The following is a 23,580-nucleotide window of genomic DNA, read 5'->3' as shown; positions in this document are numbered from 1 at the left end:
AAGTTCCCAAGGAAAATGGAGTAGACATGTCTCCTATTAACGGCATGTTGAAATTATGAACACAAAAGCCACACCACACAATTGGCTTTTAATTGGTTTATTTCATTAGCAAACATAACTCTAATTGTTAAGTTCTTTCCATATTAATTTCACATTTCAAATATTTGATAATGTAAACTTTACCATATTTGTGGTCAGTCTGCACAAGGTCAACATGCTTGTTGCTTAGCGGCCCCTTTAACTCTTTCCCTGCCATTGACGAGTTTTTCCAGCAATTCGTATTATTCATCAGGTGGCACTCTTACCCAACTTGGGTAAGTATAGGGCAAACAGTTCAAACTCCGTGTATGTTTTGAGGATCGCTCTGAATCTGATCTCTATAAAAAGTCCTTCACAAAAACGCAATTATCTAAGCTTTTTGCTCAAAACTTGGTGTTTTTGAAGAAACCTACCTATATTTGAGAGGTGAAAAAAAGAAAACAAATAAAGGTAGGATGAAACGGTTTATTTTATTTGAAAGCAGAGGGTCTGTTCTTTCATTTGATATATTGTATGTTTATATATATTTAAAAATTCTATTTATTAATAATTTTTTATTATAAATGTAAAATTTTCTGCAAGGCATTAAACTTTTGTGAAAATCATAAAAATGCTGGTGCTGACTGGCAAAATTTTCAAAAATATGGTGGGGAAAGAGTTAAATAAAGTTTTTAAGAATTCAATAGTCACAGCGTCAACAAATCTTTCTACAGCGTTGTTGGCAGGGCAGCCAGAGCGTTTTTTGATGCTCTTGCCGGTTGACGAGTTGGTGGTGTGAACATATAGTCAAAAGACATGCTGCTTTGATTCTTTGATTAATGTGACATCACACTGATTACTCCCCGCCCACAGCCAGTGACCGACAGTACTGCATTACCATAGTTTCCACCCTTAGTTAGTTATACGCTGTTCCCCATATTTCAATAGTGAGATACTATTGTTCCCCGACTGTATTCACAGGAATCAGATCAGTTTTAACTGAACGCGCTCACTGTCTCTTTTGGTAAGGGGGTGAGGAGCAGTACCTCATTTGCATTTAAAGGTACACACACGAAAACAGCACAGTTTTGCTCCCACCCAAATAAGGGGATTTTGGACATCCTATAAAAAAGATCTTTAATCCTATAATAAAGGTATTTTGAGCTGAAACTTCACAGACACATTCCGGGCACACTTGAAACTTAAAAATAGGCATAATAGGTGCCCTTCAAGTGGCTGTTAACCCTGAAGAATCTTTCTTTTGTCTATCAGAGGTGTTGGAAATTGGAGTTTTAAATCGCCAAGAATTGAAAAAACTGTTTAGAAATGAAAGAGGGAATCATTTATTGGATATTATCTATATTTAAGAACTTTTAGTTTGAGCTGGTATGAAGGTTCAAATCTGGATTGTTTTTGGAAGCTGATATCTTGCATTTTCTCAGAGTGTGTTGGAGAGACTTCTCTGTCCCATCTGCCAGCCCTATATTTCAGACCTCTGTAATCCTCTTTTCTTTTGCTCTCTCCCTCATTCCTTTACCCACCAGTGTTTGGCCCATCTCCCCCAACCGCTGGAGCACCAAAGCCCCCAGATTTTCCCCTCTAATCCGCCACAACCAGGACGCACCTTGTCTTAAGCCAGGGATTTGCACGGACAGTATCAAATAAGTCTATACATTCATTTATGACTGGACTGACATTGGTGTAGTTAGTATAAACTTATCATCTCCCCCATACGCTCCCTATGCACTGAACTGGGATTAAGTGCAGTAAATCCATTTGTGATAGACAATATGCATTCAGCATCAAAGCATGCTATACATATTTGATTATTTAGATAAAGTAAAGTTTGTTCAGAAACAAAATTTCCTTAAAATATATATACTATACTGGTACTGCTACACATTACCCACTAACTAACCACTTGCTCGGTACGTTCTTGATCCCAAATTTGACTTTGTACCAAACACTTTGTGCTTCTTGGCGTGCTCCCGCTTTGCTAAACTGCAGTGATCCTCTGGTTTACAGAGAGCCTGAATCTGAGCCAGACCTATAGGGTTGCAGAAGAGGCAGTACTACCCCTATATCGAGACCTCACACAGAATGAGTGATTGCTCTCAGTAATGCGCTGTGATCTGATGTGAATGCGAAGTTGTTTTTATAGAAACCGTACCTTTGCTACTCATTGCTCACCAATCACAAGCTCCACCCTCACCCCAGAGCAGAGCCATCATAGAACATAGATTATAAAACTTTCCCATCCACCACTCCTCTTTCCATGGACGCGGCACCTGTGGGTTAAGGGAAGCTTCGGGTGTGAAAGACTAACTGTAGAACACTCCCGATTCTTATGTCCCACATGCTTCCATGTTTCCAGGTGTGACATTTGCAGCAAAAGGCTACTTCGACGCACTGGTGCGGATGGGAGAGCTGGCCAGCGAAAGTCACGGCTCTAAGGATCTTGGTGAGTTATAGACTGTAGATGCGGTGCCCCCTGTGGTTGGGAGGGGGACTGCAAAAGAGAATAACTATGGTTGAAGTGTGAATGGGCGGATGACTGAGCATATTTCAAACTGTGTCTTTGGACAGAACAAATACTCTGTGAGTTCACTCTTTATATCTATTCTGTTATTGTATTCCCATGTCTCACTTTAAAGTTAACTATTGTTATTTAATGGTCTTTGGACAAATCACATTTCATTTTATATTTAAAAGACTTAAAATGCAATTATGCATATTAAAGCAACACTATGTTGTTTTTTTTACCTTTAACTCTTTCCCAATACCGCTATTATCCACCAGGTGGCCCCCTTCCGCAACTTTTTAAAACCGGAAGTATTGCCCTATGGCAAGCTGCTGCATGTCCGTGTCTGTTTTAAAGATCGCTCTGGATGGGATCTCTATGAAAAGTCAGTCACAAAAATGGAATTATTTTGTAAGTCTGTAAGTCATTTTTACATGGAAACTACATAGTGTTGCTTTAACAATTCATAAAAATAGTCTACAGTTAGGGGTTGACATTCTTATGCGGTAAAACATGCAACATACTGTCATACAGTACGCTTTTTTCTAATATCTTTAGGACACTTACAATTTTTTATTAATAATTAATGTGAATTTTTATTCCTTTTTAATGAATTAAACTGTTTGATAAATCATTCCAATGGATCTGTTTTTTTCCGGTCTGATTCTGCAACATGCCCATGAGAAATGTTATATGCAAACTGATCTATTTCATGAGGTGTGATTCAGAAAAGTGTCAAATTAAAAACATGTTTTCTTTGCTCAGTGGCCTTTCTGTGCATTCATTATCAGTGGCGGCTGGTGACTGCTCTTCCGAGGGCCGCAAATTTAAAATGTGTGTTTGTTGCGTCATGTGAACCATGTGCATCACGTGTTTTGTTAAAATAAGTGCCTGGGTGATTCTCACGAAGTCCAGATTTAGAAGGTGTCCAGCATCAGAATTTTTAAAAAGCCCTTGAAGCCAATTATTGCACATATAAGATCTGAACTTACTATAACCATTATTTTTAGAGGTTTTAAAAAATATTTTCTATAGAATTATTTAAATTTTTGAGATTATCATTATCAAAAATTATCATTAAGGCAACATGATATTACATTAAATATATGCATTTACAAACTCATGTTTCGGTAATGAGAACTAAAATGTTGTCTAGGTACTAAGTAAAACTAAATTTCAACTTTTATCTAGAGAGAAAAAAATAAGCACTGCTTACCTGGTAGCCATCTGTGTGAGTGTCAGTCAATTATAATTTTTTTTTTTTTGTTGTTGAAAATGTTAGTTCCTTAAGGGCTTAAAGGGACCATTTAACATGTCCGCCCAAAAAAAAATCAATTCATACTCCACACTCCAAACAGACGGGGGCAGTATACCTCCAGAAAAGTGAGTTGGTCTATTTTAATTTAGCAGCTGCAAATTTAGCAACATATATCAAGTTTGATTTACATTAGCAACTAAGTTATCATTAGTCACAAAAAAAACATTCGGTCTCATTAAAATTGCAATGTTTTCCGCTACGTTTCGTGCGTCCAAATTTTGGTGTTCATTATAATCGAAGACATTTAAAGCTTCTTAGCTAATGTTACATTTTAGCCTCAGTTTGGTAGATAACGGGTGAAAACCGGATCGGATCCGTGGGTAGAGCTAACTATTAAACGCTAACAGCTAAGGATGCGCAATAATTTGCATGCGATAGTCATTGCGCTTCTCGTCAGTGAAACCGGTTTCTTGATTAAAAGTGAATCGCCATCAGCTGCTTTCAGATGGAGCCACATTTACTGCACAAAGCCGTAGTTCATGTACAAGCTGAGCATAGGTTATCACAAGGCCTATTATAAGTGAACTTCTAGCGAAATACTAACAGCATCTTACTTACCAATCGAAAAGAAATGTTGTCATTTCGGAGTCGAACCTCATTTCTTTCATGTACATTAGTTGTCTCCAGCGATGAAAAGCAGTGCCAGTATTTACTCTGGTTCGGTTACTTTATTTATCATATTTTATTTGTGATTCCGAGCGCGTTGTTCCCTGCAGCAAATGTTTGTGGTAGTGGTAAATGTCTCTTGCTTTAGCCATTCTTCCGCTCTCTTCCCTGAACTGAAATACATCCGAAACCCCTATTGCAAGGCAGGAAGGCATCAAGGCATGTCCGAATCCATGGCTGTCCGAATTGCATTTCTCTGAGCTGCTTTCATGAATCTTAAGCCAACAAGTCAGCTGCCTTAGTTTTCGGACGCAGCGGTAGTAGTAGAGGGCTGTACTCCCACACATGCGACTTATTCGTGCATTGCAGTTTGGCTGGCGGTTATGTGCGTGGCCCGCATACCGCCTCCCATGGTCGAAACTGGTATTACAACACCAGTCGGGCTGTAGCTAGTATTTTAGCATGCTAATTCAGATTGATATTTCTGCAGCACTATACCTTGTCATTTTTTTAATGACACCTTTGCCCTTATTTCTTCTCATTCTTTTGATGCGTGTAGCTATTTTTTTTTTAATCTTTTACCTCAATTATTACAAATGGCACCTTTTAACAATGATTGAAAATTGTTGCGGAGCATGAGAAAATTGGTCTTGGACACATTTATATTCCTTATTATTTACCAATGATGACCAAATAACACATGTTTCTTTACTTTAAATGTTTATAGTATAACATGCACTGAATCTTTTTATTTTTTAGATTTTTTTATTATAAATATTCATATGTCAAAGAACCCAAATCCAGTTATGGACAAGTTGCGGTAATGAAAATGGTCCCCTTAAATGTGGAAAAAACAACAAAATTGGTTTGTATGATGTCATTTGAAATCATGTGCAAAATAGTACATGAAGAGATGTTTGTAACTGTATGCTTCTTATTTTCACACTCTTACTTTGCATTTACTTTTTTATCAAAATGTTTCATGACACCTCATAAGTTTAATTTAGACTTAGTTTATGATGAAAGAGACGCTCACGTTCACAAAACCCACGCAAGACACTCCCTTAACACTAAACTCTGATTACGCATGAGATTATGTGAGTATTTGGCAAACACGAGCGTCCCTTTTATCATAAACCCTTTAGACGCATCTGCAGCAGGCACTTTTTTTGACAAAACACGTGATGCACATATGTTCACTCGACGCGCCGAACACATACTTTGAAATGAAGAACTTTGCATCGTGCACCCTTGAAAAAAGAAGTCACCGTCCGCCACTTTTCATTATTTAAAAGTGACTTAGCCTGTGCTGTTTAGCAGACAACTTAACTGAACAGTCAACAACACAGCAACCACCGGGAAAATTGAAACAGCAAATACTTAGAAATCACTTTAGGGTCTTTGCAGGAATTATAGATCTGTAGCTATTCTCTCTCTGCCACCAGTAAGAATCTAACCTATAAAGACTGTTAGAGATTGGCATGCTTTATTGATGCCCAAGAGGGAATTTATTGACCAGAGAGTGGGTTTGTTTTTGTGGGATACTTCACTGATCAACTAAACAAACAAGTCAAGCTGTCTGAGCTCGGGTCCAGGGTATCACTCCATGTCGAGGGCGATACATTACTAGAAAGTGACTTTTCAAAGCTTGATAAAATTGGCTCTAGAGTCTCTTCTGCACAACCTTCAGTATATTACTTAAAGCCTATCAAAGTTGGAAGTTTAATCTTAGAAGACGACAGGAGGGATGTGGCGTATAGTGAAGAAGATCATGAAAAACAGTTATACTTTCATTATTAATCTTATTCATCTTTTCATTACACCTACTGCTTATTCAACGGAGTTCCCGGTCCCAGCTCTAATTTTAACAGTAAAAGTCTATATTATTATATGAATTCATCCTCATCTCTTCTTGAAATTGGATTACACGATTTCCAGCCTTTTCAATATCTAAACAATACACCATGGCGGCACTAGAGGTCTTATAAGATGATATTTTAGGCTGTAAGAGACCCATTTCTAGACTCCTGCTAGCTCAGCATTGTTAAAAAAACAGCAATATCTCTCTGTGTGAAGAAGTTTAAGGAGAAAACTTTTATATGATTTTTATATGAGACCTTTTGCCTGAGACTCTGCGGTCTGCGCTTGTTTTGTGCTTTTGCTTGAATAAACTAGCATGTGTGTGTCTCGTACTCTGTAGTATGCATGCTTATTATGCACGTATTTCTTTTTTAGTGTGTTTGAAGTGTGTATGCCGTCATGACTGTTTTGTGTGTGAGTGAATGACAGTAATATTGTTTCTGTATGTCAGATTTCACAACTGTAACAATGCTTGGTGTTGTGCATGTATGTTTTGTTTCTTTTTTATGCTATTAAGAGTCAGATTGTGTCAAAAACCTTCCTGATGTGTCTCATAGCCAATAACCTGTTTTTTGTTGTCTAGTGTTTCTGTAGTTGAGGATAAAAAGTTTGTCTTTCACTAATCAGATCATCAAGTGTGTACAAAATGTCTATGTTTAATCTTCCTGTAGCTCAGTCAGTACCACATGATGCTAGCAAAACCAAGGTCGTTGGTTTGAATTCAAGGATATGCAAGAGCATATAAAATATAAAACGTCAATGCTATGCGAATTGTTTGGTTTAAATTATTATTAATGTTACATCGCATTAATGTATAATGTCAGTATCCATTTATTTAGGCTTTAAAGAACAACATTGTGATATGGGAACTTTAAATCAACTTGGCCATAGGCAAAATGTGTCCACGGTTAGACGTTCACGTGTATTTGTGTGTCTTAGCATGTGAGCATCATGGTCTTGGTCTCCCCACAATTACTGCACGCTTAAATAATCCCTTAAATGAGATCCTAGCACAGCGTTAATAATTGATGCAGACATAATTCTCACATTAGCAATGTGTTGTTTAAATGAAACTGGATGGGATTGGATGGGAAAGAGTGTTCCTGTCTACAGTGAAAAGACTTTATGTTTTTATCATGTCCTTGTTAGCACATTAGAGAAAGTGTTATAGGATGTTGTGGACTTGCAACAAGGCCTCGGGTGTGCATTAATAATGTAAGATTTGATGCACGGACCACATGGGCAGCACAGTTCACATGCTGAAGACGTGTGTGTGTGTTTTCTTGTGTTATATGATTGTATATTTGAAAAGCTCAGATGCAAAATCTTTTAAGTGCATCTGACATTTCTTGTAAATGAGCATTTTTATCAGGCTTTTATGCTTAGGTTCAGTAATTTCACTTTAATGGTAACGAAAAGGTTATTAGTTAGTATTTGAAATGCCTCACAAATGTCACTTTTTACATTACAACTTCATTGGTATTTAACAGATTTGACTGATGCTGCAAAACCCTCACTGTAAAATACAATATTGTATTGCAGCATGACATAAAAACAACTTTGTATAGCAAGTCAACTCTACTATTTTAAGTTTTGGCTTGTGATAAGTTGACATAACTTATAAAAATAAGTTGAAATTGTTGAAGTTGTTAAGTTAAAGTAACATAAAAATATATATCCATTTGGCAAAAATGCTGTCAAATAATAACCCCTTATCGGGTAAAAAGTCATGTTCCCTCTTTCATCCAGTTCTTCTTCTGTGCACTTAAAGGCGGGGTGCACGATCTCTGAAAGCCAATGTTGATATTTGAAATCACTTAAACAAACACGCCCCTACCCCAATAGAATCTGGACCTTTGTTTGATAGACCCGCCCCACACATACGCAACCCAGGCAGCAATGTTTGTTAGTAGGCACACCCCTTACTGCTGATTGGCTACAAGTGTGTTTTGGTACCCGGCGCGACTCCTTTCTCCAAAGCGTTTCTCAAAAATCGTGCACCCCGCCTTTAAAGGACTTTGCTAACAAAATCATTGTGGCGTTTAGCAGATTCTGCTAACAAACTGGTATTTCTGAATGGCCGGGATTAAGCGGATATGAAGCGAAAGTGTTAGGACATGACGAAAGCATTCGTCTAAAATCATTATCTCACTTTTGAAAAGTGGCGTTTAGCAGTTTTTGATTCTGAGCTCTTCATTTGTTTATTGCAAGAAAGATAATTTATTTAAAGGAATAGTCCATTTTCTTAAAAGAAAAAACCAGATAATTTACTCACCACCATGTCTTCCAAAATGTTGATGTCTTTCTTTGTTCAGTCGAGAAGAAATTATGTTTTTTGAGGAAAACATTGCAGGATTTCTCTCATTTTAATGGACTTTAATAGAGCCCAACATTTAATACTTAACTCAACACTTAACAGTTTTTTTCAACAGAGTTTCAAAGGACTCTAAACGATCCCAAACGTGGCATAAGGGTCTTATCTAGCGAAACGATTGTCATTTTTGACAAGAAAAAAAAAATGCTCTTTTAAACCACAACTTTTCGTCTAGGATCCGGTCCAGCGTGACCTAACGTAAATGCGTAGTGACGTATGGAGGTCACGTGTTACATATATAAATGCACATTTGCGGACCATTGTAAACAATAAACTGACACAAAGACATGAATTAATATCAGTTGACATACAACAACGTAGGAACGGTCCTCTTTCAAGACGCTTGTAAACACTGGGGCGGAGTTTCGCGTTCGTCCTCTGTGACCTCTTGACATCATGACGTATTGCGTGGGGTCACGCTGGCGCATCACGACCGGATATACACGAGAAGTTGTAGTTTAAAAGTGCATATTTTTTATTTTTCTTGTCAAAAATGACAATTGTTTCGCTAGATAAGACCCTTATGTTTATAGTCCTTTGAAACTCCGTTGAAAAAAACTGTTAAGTGTTGAGTTAAGTATTAAATGTTGGGCTCTATTAAAGTCCATTAAAATGAGAAAAATCCTGCAATGTTTTCCTCAAAAAACCTAATTTCTTTTCGACTGAACAAAGAAAGACATCAACATTTTGGATGACATGGTGGTGAGTAAATTATCTGGATTTTTCTTTTAAGAAAATGGACTATTCCTTTAACAAGTCGCTTCTTGTTGCATCACCCATCCTATAGGTAGATGTTAATAGTGGGTTTAAATAGAAAACTGGCAGTGATCTATAATAAACTCACAAGACTTTCAAATTACAACCAAGAAGCCATCAATCTTACTATAAGATCAAATGTGGAGAAGCTATTGAACATTCTGCAATTCTTGTACATTATTGCGAAAGCCTTACTTTTAGTGTAGTGTATAATTGTAAGATCTTATTAAGTACACCCTCATCCTCCTCATGGCATCCTCAAATCTAAGTAACTCTCAGTCTCTCGCTGTGAAGAGAGATACGCTGTGATTCTTCAATGCAGCATTTGTGCGTATCGCATCACCCACCGCCTGCAGTCAGCCCACGCGCTGATGCAGGAACGCAGTCAGCCTGAGAAATGGAGCGAGAGCAGCGAGCTAAAAATAGATTAAATACGGGCCTTAACAGGAGAGGTTCCGTTAGAGAGAGAAAGAAAGAGCAATGCAATGAGGATGCGGCCCGTGACTCTCTGGTGATGTCACTGTTGCCAAAAACAGCCTCTCCTGTCTGCCTTCTCCAATGCTGCACGAGTGTGCCGAATACTAAACAGCTTCCTGTTCTCGCTGCCCAAATATGGGTATCAGTTGTCATTGCAGTGGGATACCAGCAGGTCATGGTCTTTCTTTTTATCTTTGGGAGTTTTCTACAGATTTAGTGCAAATATTTGTTGAGGGATGACTGTGTTCTCTGTATAAACACGTTTAATTGTGTCTTTAAGCTTCCTGTGCTTATTATAGTCGCAAAATGACTCTGGGGTGTTTGAATTATTAATGCTGGCAAGTCTTTCTGCTGAAATGCTCCAGCAATATATCCAGTCTCGTTCTTGGTAAGCTATTCAAATAGAGATCAGGCTTTCAATTCAGACCTTAAGAAATATACGATCAGGATGTTATGGTACGATTTGGCAGTGGAAGTTATTATAATGTATGTGGAAAATGAGTTTAGAGTGAAAAGAAATGAATCTACTTTGCTGAATATGCCGAATAATGATTGTTTTAGCTGAGAGGAGGGAATAAGAAAGCTGTGTTTTTTAATAGCATGAAGTAGGGTCTGTCTGTCTGTCTGTCTATCTATATCTGTCTGTCTGTTGATCAATATCTTTCTGTCCGTCTATCTATCTGTGTCTGCCTGCCTGTCTTTCTATTGATCGATCTACATCTATATCTGCTCTCGCTCTCTGTTTGTCTGTCTGTCTGTCTATCAATTGATCATTATCTGTCTATCGATCGATTGTGTGATCTATATATCTATGTCTATATCTGTCTGTCTGTTTGTCTGTCTGTCTTGTCTGCCTGTTCGCACATTCATTCATCCATCCATCCATCATCTATGAATTTATATCTATCTATTGTCCTACACTTGTTTGTCTTTTTGTCTGTCTGTCCAGCTTTTGATAGATCTATATTTATATATCTATGTTTATATCTGTCTGTCTGTTATGTCTGTCTGTCCGTCCATCCATCATCTGTCTATCTATATCTACTGTGTCTGTCTGTCTGTCTGCCTGCCTATTTATCTATTGACCTACACTTGTTTGTCTTTCTGTCTGTCTGCCCATCGATTGATCGATTTATATTTTATATTTATGTCTATGTCTGTCTATCTGTCTGTCTGTTATGTCTGTCTGTCCGCCCAGTCATCCATCCATCATCTGTCGATCTATATTTATAGCTATATCTACTGTGTCTGTCTGTCTGTCCGTCCATCCATCATCTGTCGATGTATATCTACTGTGTCTGTCTGTCTGTCTGCCTGCCTGCCTGTTTGTCTGTCTGTCCATAGATCGATCGATCAATTAATTTATATCCATATCATCTATGTCTGTCTGTCTCTCTCTATCTCTCTCTCTCTGTCTGTCTGTCTGACTGCCTGCCTTCCTGCCTATCTATCTATTGACCTACACTTGTTTGTCTTTTTGTCTGTCTGTCCATCTTTTGATAGATCCATATTTATATATCTATGTTTATATCTGTCTGTCTGTTATGTCTGTCTGTCCGTCCATCCATCATCTGTCTATCTATATCTACTGTGTCTGTCTGTCTGTCTGTCTGCCTGCCTATTTATCTATTGACCTAAACTTGTTTTTCTTTCTGTCTGTCTGTCTGTCCATCGATTGATCGATTTATATTTATATATTTATGTCTATGTCTGTCTATCTGTCTGTCTGTTATGTCTGTCTGTCAGCCCAGTCATCCATCCATCATCTGTCGATCTATATTTATAGCTATATCTACTGTATCTGTCTGTCTGCCTGTCCGTCAATCCATCATCTGTCGATCTATATCTACTGTGTCTGTCTGTTTGCCTGCCTGCATGTTTGTCTGTCTGTCCATAGATCGATCGATCAATTAATTTATATCTATATCATCTATGTCTGTCTGTCTCTCTATCTCTCTCTCTCTCTCTGTCTGTCTGTCTGCCTGCCTTCCTGCCTGTCTATCTATTGACCTACACTTGTTGGTCTTTCTGTCTGTCTGTCCATCGATTGATCAATCTATATTTATATATTAATGTCTATATCTGTCTTTCTGTCTGTTATGCCTGTCTGTCCGCCCATCCATCCATCCATCATTTGTCGATCTATATTTATAGCTATATCTACTGTGTCTGTCTGTCTGCCTGCCTGCCTGTTTGTCCATTGATCGATCAATCTATATCTATATCATCTATGTCTGTCTGTCTATCGATCGATCTACATTTATATTTGTCTCTCTCTATCTGTCTGTCTGTCTGTCTGCCCGCCTACGTATCTATCTATTGATCTACATCTGTTTGTCTGTCCATCGATTGATCAATCTATATTTATAAATCTATGTCTATATCTGTCTGTCTGTCCGCCCATCCATCCATCATATGTCGATCCATATTTGTATCTATATGTACTGTTTCTGTCTGACCATCAATCGATCAATCTATGTCTATATCATCTATCTGTCTGTCTGTTTGCCCGCCTGCGTATCTACCTATTGACCTACATCTGTTTGTCTTTCTGACTGTCTGTCCATCGATTGATCATCTATATTTATATATCTATGTCTATATCTGTCTATCTGTCTGTCCGCCCAACCATCCATCATCTGTCAATCTATATTTATATCTATATGTATTGTGTCTGTCTGACCATCGATCGATCAATCTATGTCTATATCATCTATCTGTCTGTCTGTTTGCCCGCCTGCGTATCTACCTATTGACCTACATCTGTTTGTCTTTCTGACTGTCTGTCCATCGATTGATCATCTATATTTATATATCTATGTTTATATCTGTCTGTCTGTTTATATCTGTCTGTCCGCCCATCCATCCATCATCTGTCGATCTATATTTATATCTATATATCTACTGTATCAATCTCTCTCCTTGCCTTTTTGTCTGTCCATCGATCGATCAATCTATTTCTATATAATTTATTTATATCTATGTCTGTCTGTCTGTCTAGGCAACATTCTCGCTCTCTAAGTTCTTAAAGCCTCAATAGCAGCGCACACATGCAGTGTAAAATAGCACTTTATTATGTGACTGACTCTGTCCTGATGTTGGTAGCACAGCTGCAGGTTGACACAAACACTGTTTCATTTTCACTAGGAGCAGGTGGGATATGTAGCGTTATATAATATTTCAGTGTTTCCTCATTGTCTCACCTTCTGGATTTCTCTCCCTCTGTTGAGGAGGAACACAAACATACACAAAAACAAAACAAAAGGCCAACATCTCAAAACACCCCTGAGCAATGAATCACAACGCCGTTAATTGCTTTTGTAGATGCCGCTATCAACATAAGCTCTCCCATGTGAAAAGATGCTTGGAAATCTCTTGGAAATTGAAGATCTGCATTGTTTTACATCAGAGAGAAAAGGAGAAGGTTCGGTTCATTGAAGCATTTCTCCTCCCACCTTGAGTTGAATTAATGAGTCGTGCTATAGAGAAGGCTTAGCTCATGAATATGAATGCATTTGTTTGTTCGGTAACTGAACTTAGCAATACAGTCATATATCCTAATAAAATTCACGAGTATTCACTATAGTATTATTTGTCAGTTCACATAATGACAAATAATCACCACCTTGTCAGGGTCAGGCTTTCAGCAAATCATTATTATCCATTACAGATGCCAACCTAGGCAGCATTTCTGGCCAAAATCGATGGCATCATTGCATGTACACAATTTTAAAATAAATGTATTGTGACCAGATCTTTGCATGTTTACAATACTAGTTCCAAAATTTTCCAGGACCATCAGATAAATCTGTCTACCCAGCAGATACGAACCACAGCCCCCTGCCAGAAATCTTTTCTACTGCAGTAATCCGTCTCCATTATGAACTCATCAGCAGCACTCTAATAGCCATGTATACAGTCTTCAGTCATATAGTAATGACTACAAAAGAATTATTCAAGCCTTGAGGCTTTGAGTTCAATGAGGCATCGCTACATTTTGTTTTGGGTCAATGGGTTTTACAGTTTTAAACATGAATTTTCTGAAGCATGTCGATGATTTCATACAGACTGTTTTGTTTTACTTATTCCACATAAGGCTGCTGACTGCAGTGAACGAGGTTCATGTCAAGTTTATTGATGAAGCAAATGTTTTGTTTTTGTTTAGAAATAGTAGAAGAATTCAGTTCAGAGGTGCTGGAGTTTATCACAGCCATCTGTGTGCTATTTAATTCCTGACTGTATTGATGTTTATTACCTCTATCAAGGTCAAAGCATAAACATTTATTGTCGTAAATACAACGCAGTGCGGTAGGAAGGTAGATAAGCTTTTGCTATTATAAACCACCATGGAAATGAATGCCGGTCTTTTTGGTAAACGTAACTGAGTTAAGTTTTTGGATGAATTGACACTAGAACCGTGAAGCACTTACTCCTTTTTTACTTAGATATGGAATTTGAGGCATAATTAATTGTTTGGATTGTTAATGGTTGTTTTTGAGTTGTATGTTTGGGTGATTCTCACGCAATCCAGATTTAGAAAGTCTCCAGCATCAGAATTTTTAAAAAGCCCTAGAAGCATTTTTTTTGGACATATAAGATTAAGGTCTGAACTATTACCATTTTTTTTAGATGATTTAAAAAATATTTCCTATAGAATTATATAATTTTTTTTGATTATCATTAATAAAAATTATCATTACCGCAACATGATAGTACATTAAATATATGCATTTACAAACTCATGCTTCGGTAATGAGAACTAAAAAGTTGTCTAGGTACTATGACAAACACAATTTCAACTTTTATCTGGAGAGAAAAAATAAGAACTGCTTACCTGGTAGCCATCTTGAGTGTCACAGTCAATTATGTCCCTTCAAACTATTTTTTTTTTAATCTTAGTTCCTTCAGGGCTTAAACAATGATAAAAATTGTTGTGGAGGATGAGAAAATTGGTCTTGGACACATTAATATTCCTTATTGTCTCTACATTTACCAATGATCACCAAATACCACATGTTTCTTTACTGTAAATGTTTATAGTATAACATGCACTGAAGCTTTTTAATTTTTTTAGATTTTTTAATTATAAATATTTCCATGTCAAAGAACCCAAATCCAATCATGGACACATTGCGGTAATGAAAATTTTTCCCTTAAATGTGAAAAACATTTTGGTTTGTATGATGTCATTTGAAATCATGTGCAAAATAGTACATGAAGAGATGTTTGTAACTGTATGCTTCTTATTTTGATACTCTTACTTTGCATTTACTTTTTTATCAAAATGTTTCATGACACCTTATAAGTCTAATTACGCGAGAATCTCCTGTTTGTGTTTTTTTCAGTACGGACCTGTAAAATGTTACTGTAATGTCAATAGAGTGGCAAAAAGTCTGAGCGACAGCATTAGCATTAGCATGTTGCGTGGAAAACGCATCTAAAACACCATCTCTCAACTTTCAAATATTGCTAAAACCTTGTATTAGGTGTGGGGCCATGCTCGGTGGCTCCAGCGCATCATCAAGCCACCGTTTCAGCCCCGCCTTGATTTTCCCATATAAGACAAGCCAAAATGTTTTTGTGCACTGAATGAAGCCTGAAAAATCTTTAATATCAGATCATCTCTTATTTTAAATAGGTACCTGAATCTTTTTACTTTCATTTTTAAAGATTCACTTAGTGCTGGGTAGATGCTGCAGCGTTTCTGTGGACTGTATCCTAATTGATATCGGTCCTTTAAGTGTGGACAACAATATGGTTAAATCTTTCAAAGCTGCAGATGTTGTGATCCCCGCTGATTACCGGTAAGCGGATTACCGCAGCAGGCGAGTGGAGAGATGGGGGGTGAGGAGGAAGAGAGGAGGGGTATTAGACAATTGTGCTGACTCGGAAAGAAAACGAGAGGATGTTGACCTAGAAACAAAATCTGGACATGGGCCAAGGTGAGGTTAGCAGAGGAGACTCCAGGTTACCTACACACCATCTAATGCTTTGCTTTGATGTGAACCTGATGGTATTTGCCATTAAGAAAGGTCACATACTCTTAAAAGTAATGGTGCTTAAAAAGTTCTTCACAGTGATAGACCATTTTTGGATGCATTCTTCCATTAGGACTTCCCAGCACAGTAGTCACTGTTGGCGATAAATTTGGGTACATTGAGTTTGTCCTTGTTTGGCATATGTGTAACTTCTGCATGGATCCACCCTCTTATTAATTTCTCTGTTTTGATGTACATCATTTGTAGGATGGCTTCTGTTGACCTTGATCTGCAAATGTTTCATAAAACGGACTGTTCTTATGTTTCCCAGAAGGCAGAGCTTAAGAGGATGTCTTGATTAGATATGTACTGCAGCCTGGTACAGTTTTCCCGGGTCAGGCATGATGGATTCGGACACGGCCAGGGTCGCGCTTTGTGCAGCTTAGCGGCTCAGTTTATGTGTAGATTTTTCACAAAAAGGCTTTGAATAAAAGGTACATAAAATAAAGTAATGTAACTTTACATTATTATCCTTTTTACAAATAATTACATTTGTCTTTTAGTTGCTATGTACCTGAAAAGGCTCAAATAGTTCCCTATACCCTTAATAAGTGCACTATTTGATGGGACACCATTTGTAGCGGTGTCCGAAATTATAGTGAGCATTATCCAGTGCACTTTTATAATCCCATAATGCACCACAATAACTGCTAGCCGCTACCCCTTTAGTGTGAGGTGTGTGCTTAAAGGCAAGGTGCATGATTTTTGAAAAACACTTTAGAAAAGGGAGTCAGGCCGAATACCAAAACACACTTGAGGCCAATAAGCAGTAAGGGGCGTGTCTACTAACCAACATTGTTGCCTTGGTTGCGTATGTGTGGGGTGGGTCTATCAAAAGAAGGTCCAGATTCTATTGGGGTGGGGCGTGTTTGTTTAGGTGATTTAAAATATCAACATTGGTTTTCAGAGATCATGCACCCCGCCTTTAATGAACTCCCGCGTCTTGACACAAGATGGTGCCCGGTCGCGCTCGGTGTCCAAAATCACTCGTTTTCATTCACTCATTCAAGTGGACTATATCAGTGGAATGAGGGTATGGGGGGCTGTTTTGGACACAGCCTAAATAAGGTATTTTTAGTTCGTTGCTATGCAGTTACTAGGGTGTTCTGGTCGGTTGCTAAGTTTTACTTACTGGACTGAAATGCCAGACGCTCTCTTTTAAAAACGCCAACTGTGGCCGCTTGCCAACGTATCAGTCGTTGTACAATGCACCAGTTGGTTGGTGTCACATTTGTCCTGACCTTCCTCCACTGTGATTGGACGGCTAAGTGATAAGTGACATTGACGAGCCCAGCGTTTTTCCCAAAGTCTTCTTAATTCTTAGCGTGAAACGCTTAGCTCTTTGCCAGTTACCGGCATTTTGAAAAAATGTGACTTCCATTGGAAACAACTGATATGGGCATCAGGAATGCTTTGGTGGACACAGGGGGCCCTATCTTGCACCCAGCGCAATTGACTTTGTCAGTGACGCATGTATCATTTGTATTTTGCACCGGCGCACAGCGGGTTTTTCCCTCCACAGATGCACGTCGGCAAACTAGGGAATGAACTTGCGCTTCCTGGGCGGTTCAGCGCAAAAAAGGAGGCGTGTTCCGGCGCAAACTATCCCTGATGCTTTTTTGCAGTTTCAAAAAACAATTGCGCCACTGACCAAACAAAACTAGTCTAAAGTCAGTGGCGCGTTGCGCGTGGTTCATTATGCTATTTTAAGGGCGCATGCTTGACCACAATGTATAGCGTGCACAACGCGCACACACTTTGCTTATCTAATCTACACAGATGCAACAGTTATTTTTGCAAATCATAAATTGTTACAATAAAAAATATTAACACATGAGATAAGGGAAATCATAGTGGGGAGCATTGTGGTGATAGTTTTTATTTATTGTGTTGCTCCGTAAAAAAATTCTCATGCAAATAACGATTAAAATATTTTCATAAGTTTGATGTGTGTCTGTATTGCGTTTATTTTATGTAAAGAATAATTAAAATGTTTTCATAAGAAACTTGGTTTGTAAGTATACTTTGGGGTTGGACCTTGCTTGCGTTTCTTTGGTTCGATTTCAAAGCCCCCAAACCCTTTCAGCGGTGAGGGTGGACGCAGCGATGTCCTCTGCTGGCGTCAGGTCCTGTGTAGAGGCAGATCCACCTCCCGTTACACGGCGTGCCTGATTTATGTTGGCAAGCTTGGGATTCCCCCGTCTCCTGACATCATTGTAGCGCTTGGCGCAACGATGGGGATGCCAGCTGATGAGACAATTGTGGCTATTTCCTCTCACGCCTGTTTAACCTACGCTGATTTGGTCGGATTTCTCCCATCCCCATACAAAACAAATTCTCTGTCTTTGACTGCTCTTACAAGAACGTCGGTCTCCTCGGCTGTGAACCGCTCCTGGCGTGCGCCTGGTAAATCCGTCATAATAATAGCAACCCGTCATGGAACTTGCGCCCTTGCGTTTAAAGGGAATGTTGGATAACGTTCTGATTGGTTTATTTGACCTTATGCCCAAACCACACCTATGAATAATGAACCTACTTCAGACCAACCCCTTATTGATTTGCGCCTGGCGCAAAAGTTATTTATCCCACCGGGAAAATAGCAACAGCGCCCAAGATCCGCCCACAAAGTCACTTGCGTTTTGCGCTTCACACTTGCGTTTCAGATCGTTAAAGTAGGGCCCAGGGCCTTACTGACCCAGGCCAAAAAAGCCTTCTCGAGTCCTTGTGATACTGTGTTGGTGTCCTATATCTTAAGTCTATCCTTAATTTAGGTAAAGTTAAGATTTGAATAATTACATATAATTACTTAGAAAAATAATAGCACATCATTCATGTCTACCGCACAAATGGTGTGAGCGAGTTACATATTCATGTTTAAAACTCTGTTTTGGCAACTAATAAAAGTGATGCTTGACTTAGCAACACTAATAATAAGTTTAGCCCTTTAGTATCTACATTTTTCCTCAATGTCAAATTACAGCTTAGGAGGTAGAGAGACATTATTGCCCATTAGATGTCATGCGAGTGCATGCATGATGATTCTGTCTGTAAGTACTGTGTCTTATTAAAGTTCTCAGTGTCTTTGGCTAAAGCTGCCCTCTACGTCACATGCTTTGTGTGTGTTTTTCTTATTTTATTTCATTATCAAGCCAGTTAAACCTGGTTAATGCAGAGTTGGACAACAATTGAATGGATAGTCAGAAGATATCTAAGCACTCTAGGGTTATTTCTGTCCCTGTTGGACTTTAGAAGAACGTGTCTTGGTTTCTAATGTAATAAAATGTTTGTTTTATGACTGCTTTGATCACTTCATATGATAAGAAATGAGCCAGGTTGAGCTTTAAAAAAATTCAAAGAACTGTTTTGATTTGTGCACCAGGAATAACACAGATAAGCGAAGTAGTACTTCAGCCAAATATTTGTACCAGAACTCACTTTGGCTGTTTTAAGGACAATATATGGGAAAATTACTAATTTTTTGTATGTATAAATTTAACATTGTGTTGGTGCCATTTCTTAAAAAGCAATAATCCACTTAAAGCCACACTTTACTTAGATTTATCACAAGCAATGGAGTTTTAAGACGTGTGGTAAAATCACCGTAAATGCACGGCTTCATTAAACAGCAACGCTGTTTTGAAATTGGGCCTATGAGACCTGGGCCACTATTATGTATACAATAATGTTTGTTTTTTCAACTTTTGACACTGTCTTAAGGTCTTCTGTACTATTTTCCTGCTCAAACTAGGTCTTTTGTTCCTTTCTTTACAATGCATTGCCTAATCAGAAGAGGCAGCATGTAGGTACCACAACACTGCACACACGCCTTAACATGGCTGCATGCTTCACCAGTTCTTCTTATTCTTTAATTCAGCTTTTTCTCATTTTTCTTTGATATTCTTCTTTCTTTTGCACAACAAAATGATCAGCTGATATGATCTTATGATCATCTTTTTCATCATTTTTTGCATACTCTTATTTTTTATTAAATATGCACCTGCATTATGCTTTTATTGTCAGTGTTTTGTTTTGATTAACAAACTGTTTTGCTGACATTTAATTTGTGTTTTTAATAAAGCCATACTGATATTTTTGATTTCTCCATGTTTGCCTAATAATTTCTTGCACCCATAGCTCGACTGCTGGACCGCCTTGCTTACCAATTGTTTTATTTTCTCTCTCTACCTCCTCTATTTTCTCTCTCTACCTCCTCTATTTTTCTCTCTTGCACCTTTGTGTAGCTGCATGATGTTGTGATAACAGGAGCAAAGCATTGTAATGTGAATTTAATCTGTCTCTCTCTCTCTCTCTGTATATCTGTATGTCTCTCTGTGTTTCTCAAGGGGATGTGCTTTTCCAGATGGCTGAGGTTCACCGACAGATCCAAATGCAGCTTGAGGATATGGTGAGTATTACAGATATGAAATCGTATTGAGCGTACTTTCTCATTACATTTTCTCCCAAACTCATTTTCCTACTCATGTTGTATCCGAGAGGCTCCATTAGCCTGCAGGGTGAGAATGCAGAAGGGGGCAACTCCTTAAAATGTCATATTGACTTCACTGTATACATGGTGAATGATAATCGACAGGCGTAAACATTAAATCTTAGACATGCATATACTATGACATTGCTAGATATACCAAACGTAAACCAAACTATATCTCTCACACTCTTATTGCTGGTTTGTTGTACATGCGTGTTTGTTTTTACCTACTAAAATAAACTTTTTTGTACACTCAGCTGAAATCATTCCACAATGAATTGCTCACAGAACTGGAGAAAAAAGTGGAACTGGATGTGCGCTACTTAAACGTAAGTGCAAACACACAAAAACAGTTATTTTGTAAATTATTAATAGTAATAAAGTAGAGTTTTACTACTTTTAGGACCAACATCTAAAAGGCTTCTATGTGAGGAAAACATTTGTACAAGAAGCTGAAATGAAATTTTATGAAACTTAATGAAACATACTGTACATGAAAGATAAAAGTGTCTAACATTGATCGCGTGCTGGCTATGTCTGGGTCCAGAGTTGCCCTGACACAACAAAGGTACAGCGGCCAAGTAGGGCATCCGTTCTGTGCCTGCATGGGATAAAATAATTTTCCGTACCAGCAGTTGGCAGTAGTTGTTGTTCATTACTCCAAACGGAAAATCGGATAAGCTTGTGACTGCAGTGCAGTGCTCGCTTACCAGTTACACAAAAACTTTGTTCAACACAGAATGATTCATAATACATCTTTAAAGTCTTATGAGCCATATCTTTTAAAGTATTTACAAATCTGGGGGGCGTTTCCCAAAAGCATCGTTAGCTTACTATGGTCGTTGTTACCATTAAACTCTATTTGTAACGACAGAATTGGTGACCATAGTTGCTTTCGGGAAACGCACCCTAGAATGATAAATCCCCCAAAATTAGAAGGGCGTTCTGTGTGTTCCCTCTTGACTTTGGGGATTGCTTGGTTTGTCATTTTAACGTGTGAACTGGTTGGCTATGCCCAACAGCAATCATAATGATCTGACTTGGTATTCGACAGGGTGAATCGGACGAAAAATGTTGATGTGAATGTTCACACCAGCCGCGGTAGAGGCGGCAAAAACGCGCTATTCGTGCAAAGTTGCATGGACACTTGAAAATTTTGAGTTTACTTGCTTCATTTGCATGTGAAAGTCCCACGTGAAATTCTAGTCACTCGAGACATTCAGGCGGAAATTCGCATCATGGGAGGGGCTTCTGCGTCTCCGCTCGCTCCCCGTAATCACGTCACTACTAGAGCAAGCTCCTGATTGGTTACCACGGCGCGAATATCCGCCAAAGTTCAGATTTTTCAACACGCGCGTTTCCCACGGCAACCCTCAATTCGGGCAGAATGCGCCATCCACGACCCGCGTTCCACATCATTCGTACCGCGCAATTCGTGCGTACCGCACCGCAGGATGCCTATTTGCGTCTTTGCATTGACTTAACATGTAAATCACTCGCGTCTGCCGCCTGTTCCGTGTCTGGCATGAATGCCACATTACTTTAGCGGAAAATTTTAAGTCAGATGATGCTCAAAACCTGCTCGACCGTCAACTTTCGGCTTGCAGTCTACCTAGCCTTAGATCATTGCATCTCAACTTTTTTAAGCCTGCTGTATTCTTCACTGCAACATTTGAAGCCCCCAAGTTACAATTTTTTACTGTTTTTTGGCGTTTTTATCTACATACACCGTGGGTCTTCTTACATGGAAGTCACCACCATGTTTCTACAGTAGCCTGACAAACTGTTCTACAGAGTGCATTTTGCATTTCGAAATTGAGGTTGGTTGCAATTCGCAGTCTCACAACTATATGCCGCAAAAACACTTACACCTTTAATGTTTATTTTGTCTTTTATTATTAATTTTTAACACATCTTGAGTTCGTTGTGGACCCCGGCTGGGAAACGCTGCTTCATTTTGAGGTTTGCAGGTTCACATACGGCTCCACAAATCAAAGCCGCATTTATTCTGAACCTCATTACAAGCGTTGACAGAAACAATTAACTACGAGCCCATGGTTCTTCTTTCCACAGATAGTAAGAATAGGAAAATAAACTGTGTTTGAATCAGTCAAATGTAGCAGAAGGTTTTGGCAGCAGAGAACAGTGAAAACAAAAAGACTCGGTTTGAAGCACAATGGATTCGTGAAGCAGAGAATTCTGGGAAGACACTTTGAGGACAATGAAGATACTGACTCAGCCAAGTTCCCATTAGCACATAACGCACAACGACCTTTTGCTTCTTCAGATTCAGTGTTCAGGCTACTTAAGCGTTGTTAAAAAAACAATTGACTCTTAATAGGAGTGCTAAACATTTAATCAAAAATGATTTTTAGCTCAGGATGTCCTGCGAACGAGTTATCGGGATTGCTATAAAAGAGCCTCAGCTCATTTCATTCTGATAAAATGTTTTGAAATACAACAATTAAAGTCACTAATTTTGTTTGTAGTTAGTATATTTAGTTTTTGCTTGTGATGAGCACCAAGTTATTGTCTCCAACAGACCGCTCTAAAGAAATATCAGATGGAGCACAAGAGTAAAGGAGAGAGTCTGGAGAAGTGCCAGGCTGAGCTGAAGAAGCTGCGGAGGAAGAGTCAGGGCAGCAAGAGACCCTCAAAATATGGAGACAAAGAAATGCAGGTGAGTCAGCGCTGCTCTTTACATTTCCATTAAATAGAGATTTAATTGTGCTACTTAACTCTACATGTAAGAGTACTCAAAGTATTTCCAAAACTTTAGGAATTAGTTCACTCAAAAATAAAAATTCATTACTCACCATCATGTCATTCCAGAATTTTTATTTTTGGATGAACTTCTCCTTTTAAACATTTTTTTTTTTTTTAGAAATGATTACACTCTAAAAATGCTGGGTTATTTTCTTGGTCAGAAAGGGACAAACTGTTGGATTAAATAAATTGGACACAATTATGGGTTAAAACAGACCAGCATTCTGGGTTTAAACAACACAGCATACAGTAGCTCACATTGGGTTTGACCCTTTTTGACCCAACACTTGTTTAAAAATAACCCAGTTTCCCTTCTCTGTTAGTTTGGCAGTAGATTGTAGTTTTTCAAGCGTTCAATGT

General features: G+C 38.4%; 1 protein-coding gene across 9 annotated transcripts in view; it reads left to right on the top strand.

Moving 5' to 3' along the window:
- Nucleotides 1-23,580, top strand: part of baiap2b (BAR/IMD domain containing adaptor protein 2b) — a 72,889-nt gene that overhangs the window by 24,124 nt on the left and 25,185 nt on the right. For 3 of the 9 annotated variants that reach the window (XM_065262532.2, XM_065262534.2, XM_065262531.2), the window contains exons 3-7: nt 2,393-2,479; nt 19,756-19,767; nt 20,312-20,373; nt 20,712-20,783; nt 22,997-23,134. In XM_065262532.2, coding sequence (XP_065118604.2) covers nt 2,393-2,479; nt 19,756-19,767; nt 20,312-20,373; nt 20,712-20,783; nt 22,997-23,134 — 371 coding nt within the window. Of the gene's footprint in view, nt 1-2,392; nt 2,480-19,716; nt 19,768-20,311; nt 20,374-20,711; nt 20,784-22,996; nt 23,135-23,580 lie in introns of those variants that run through there. The other 6 variants (XM_065262535.2, XM_065262533.2, XM_065262538.2 and 3 more) reach the window with 4 other exon arrangements.

This window comes from Paramisgurnus dabryanus, chromosome 1, assembly GCF_030506205.2.
Source record: "Paramisgurnus dabryanus chromosome 1, PD_genome_1.1, whole genome shotgun sequence".
In the NCBI taxonomy this organism is placed as follows: domain Eukaryota; kingdom Metazoa; phylum Chordata; class Actinopteri; order Cypriniformes; family Cobitidae; genus Paramisgurnus; species Paramisgurnus dabryanus.
This window is presented reverse-complemented; position numbering and strand designations above follow the sequence as displayed.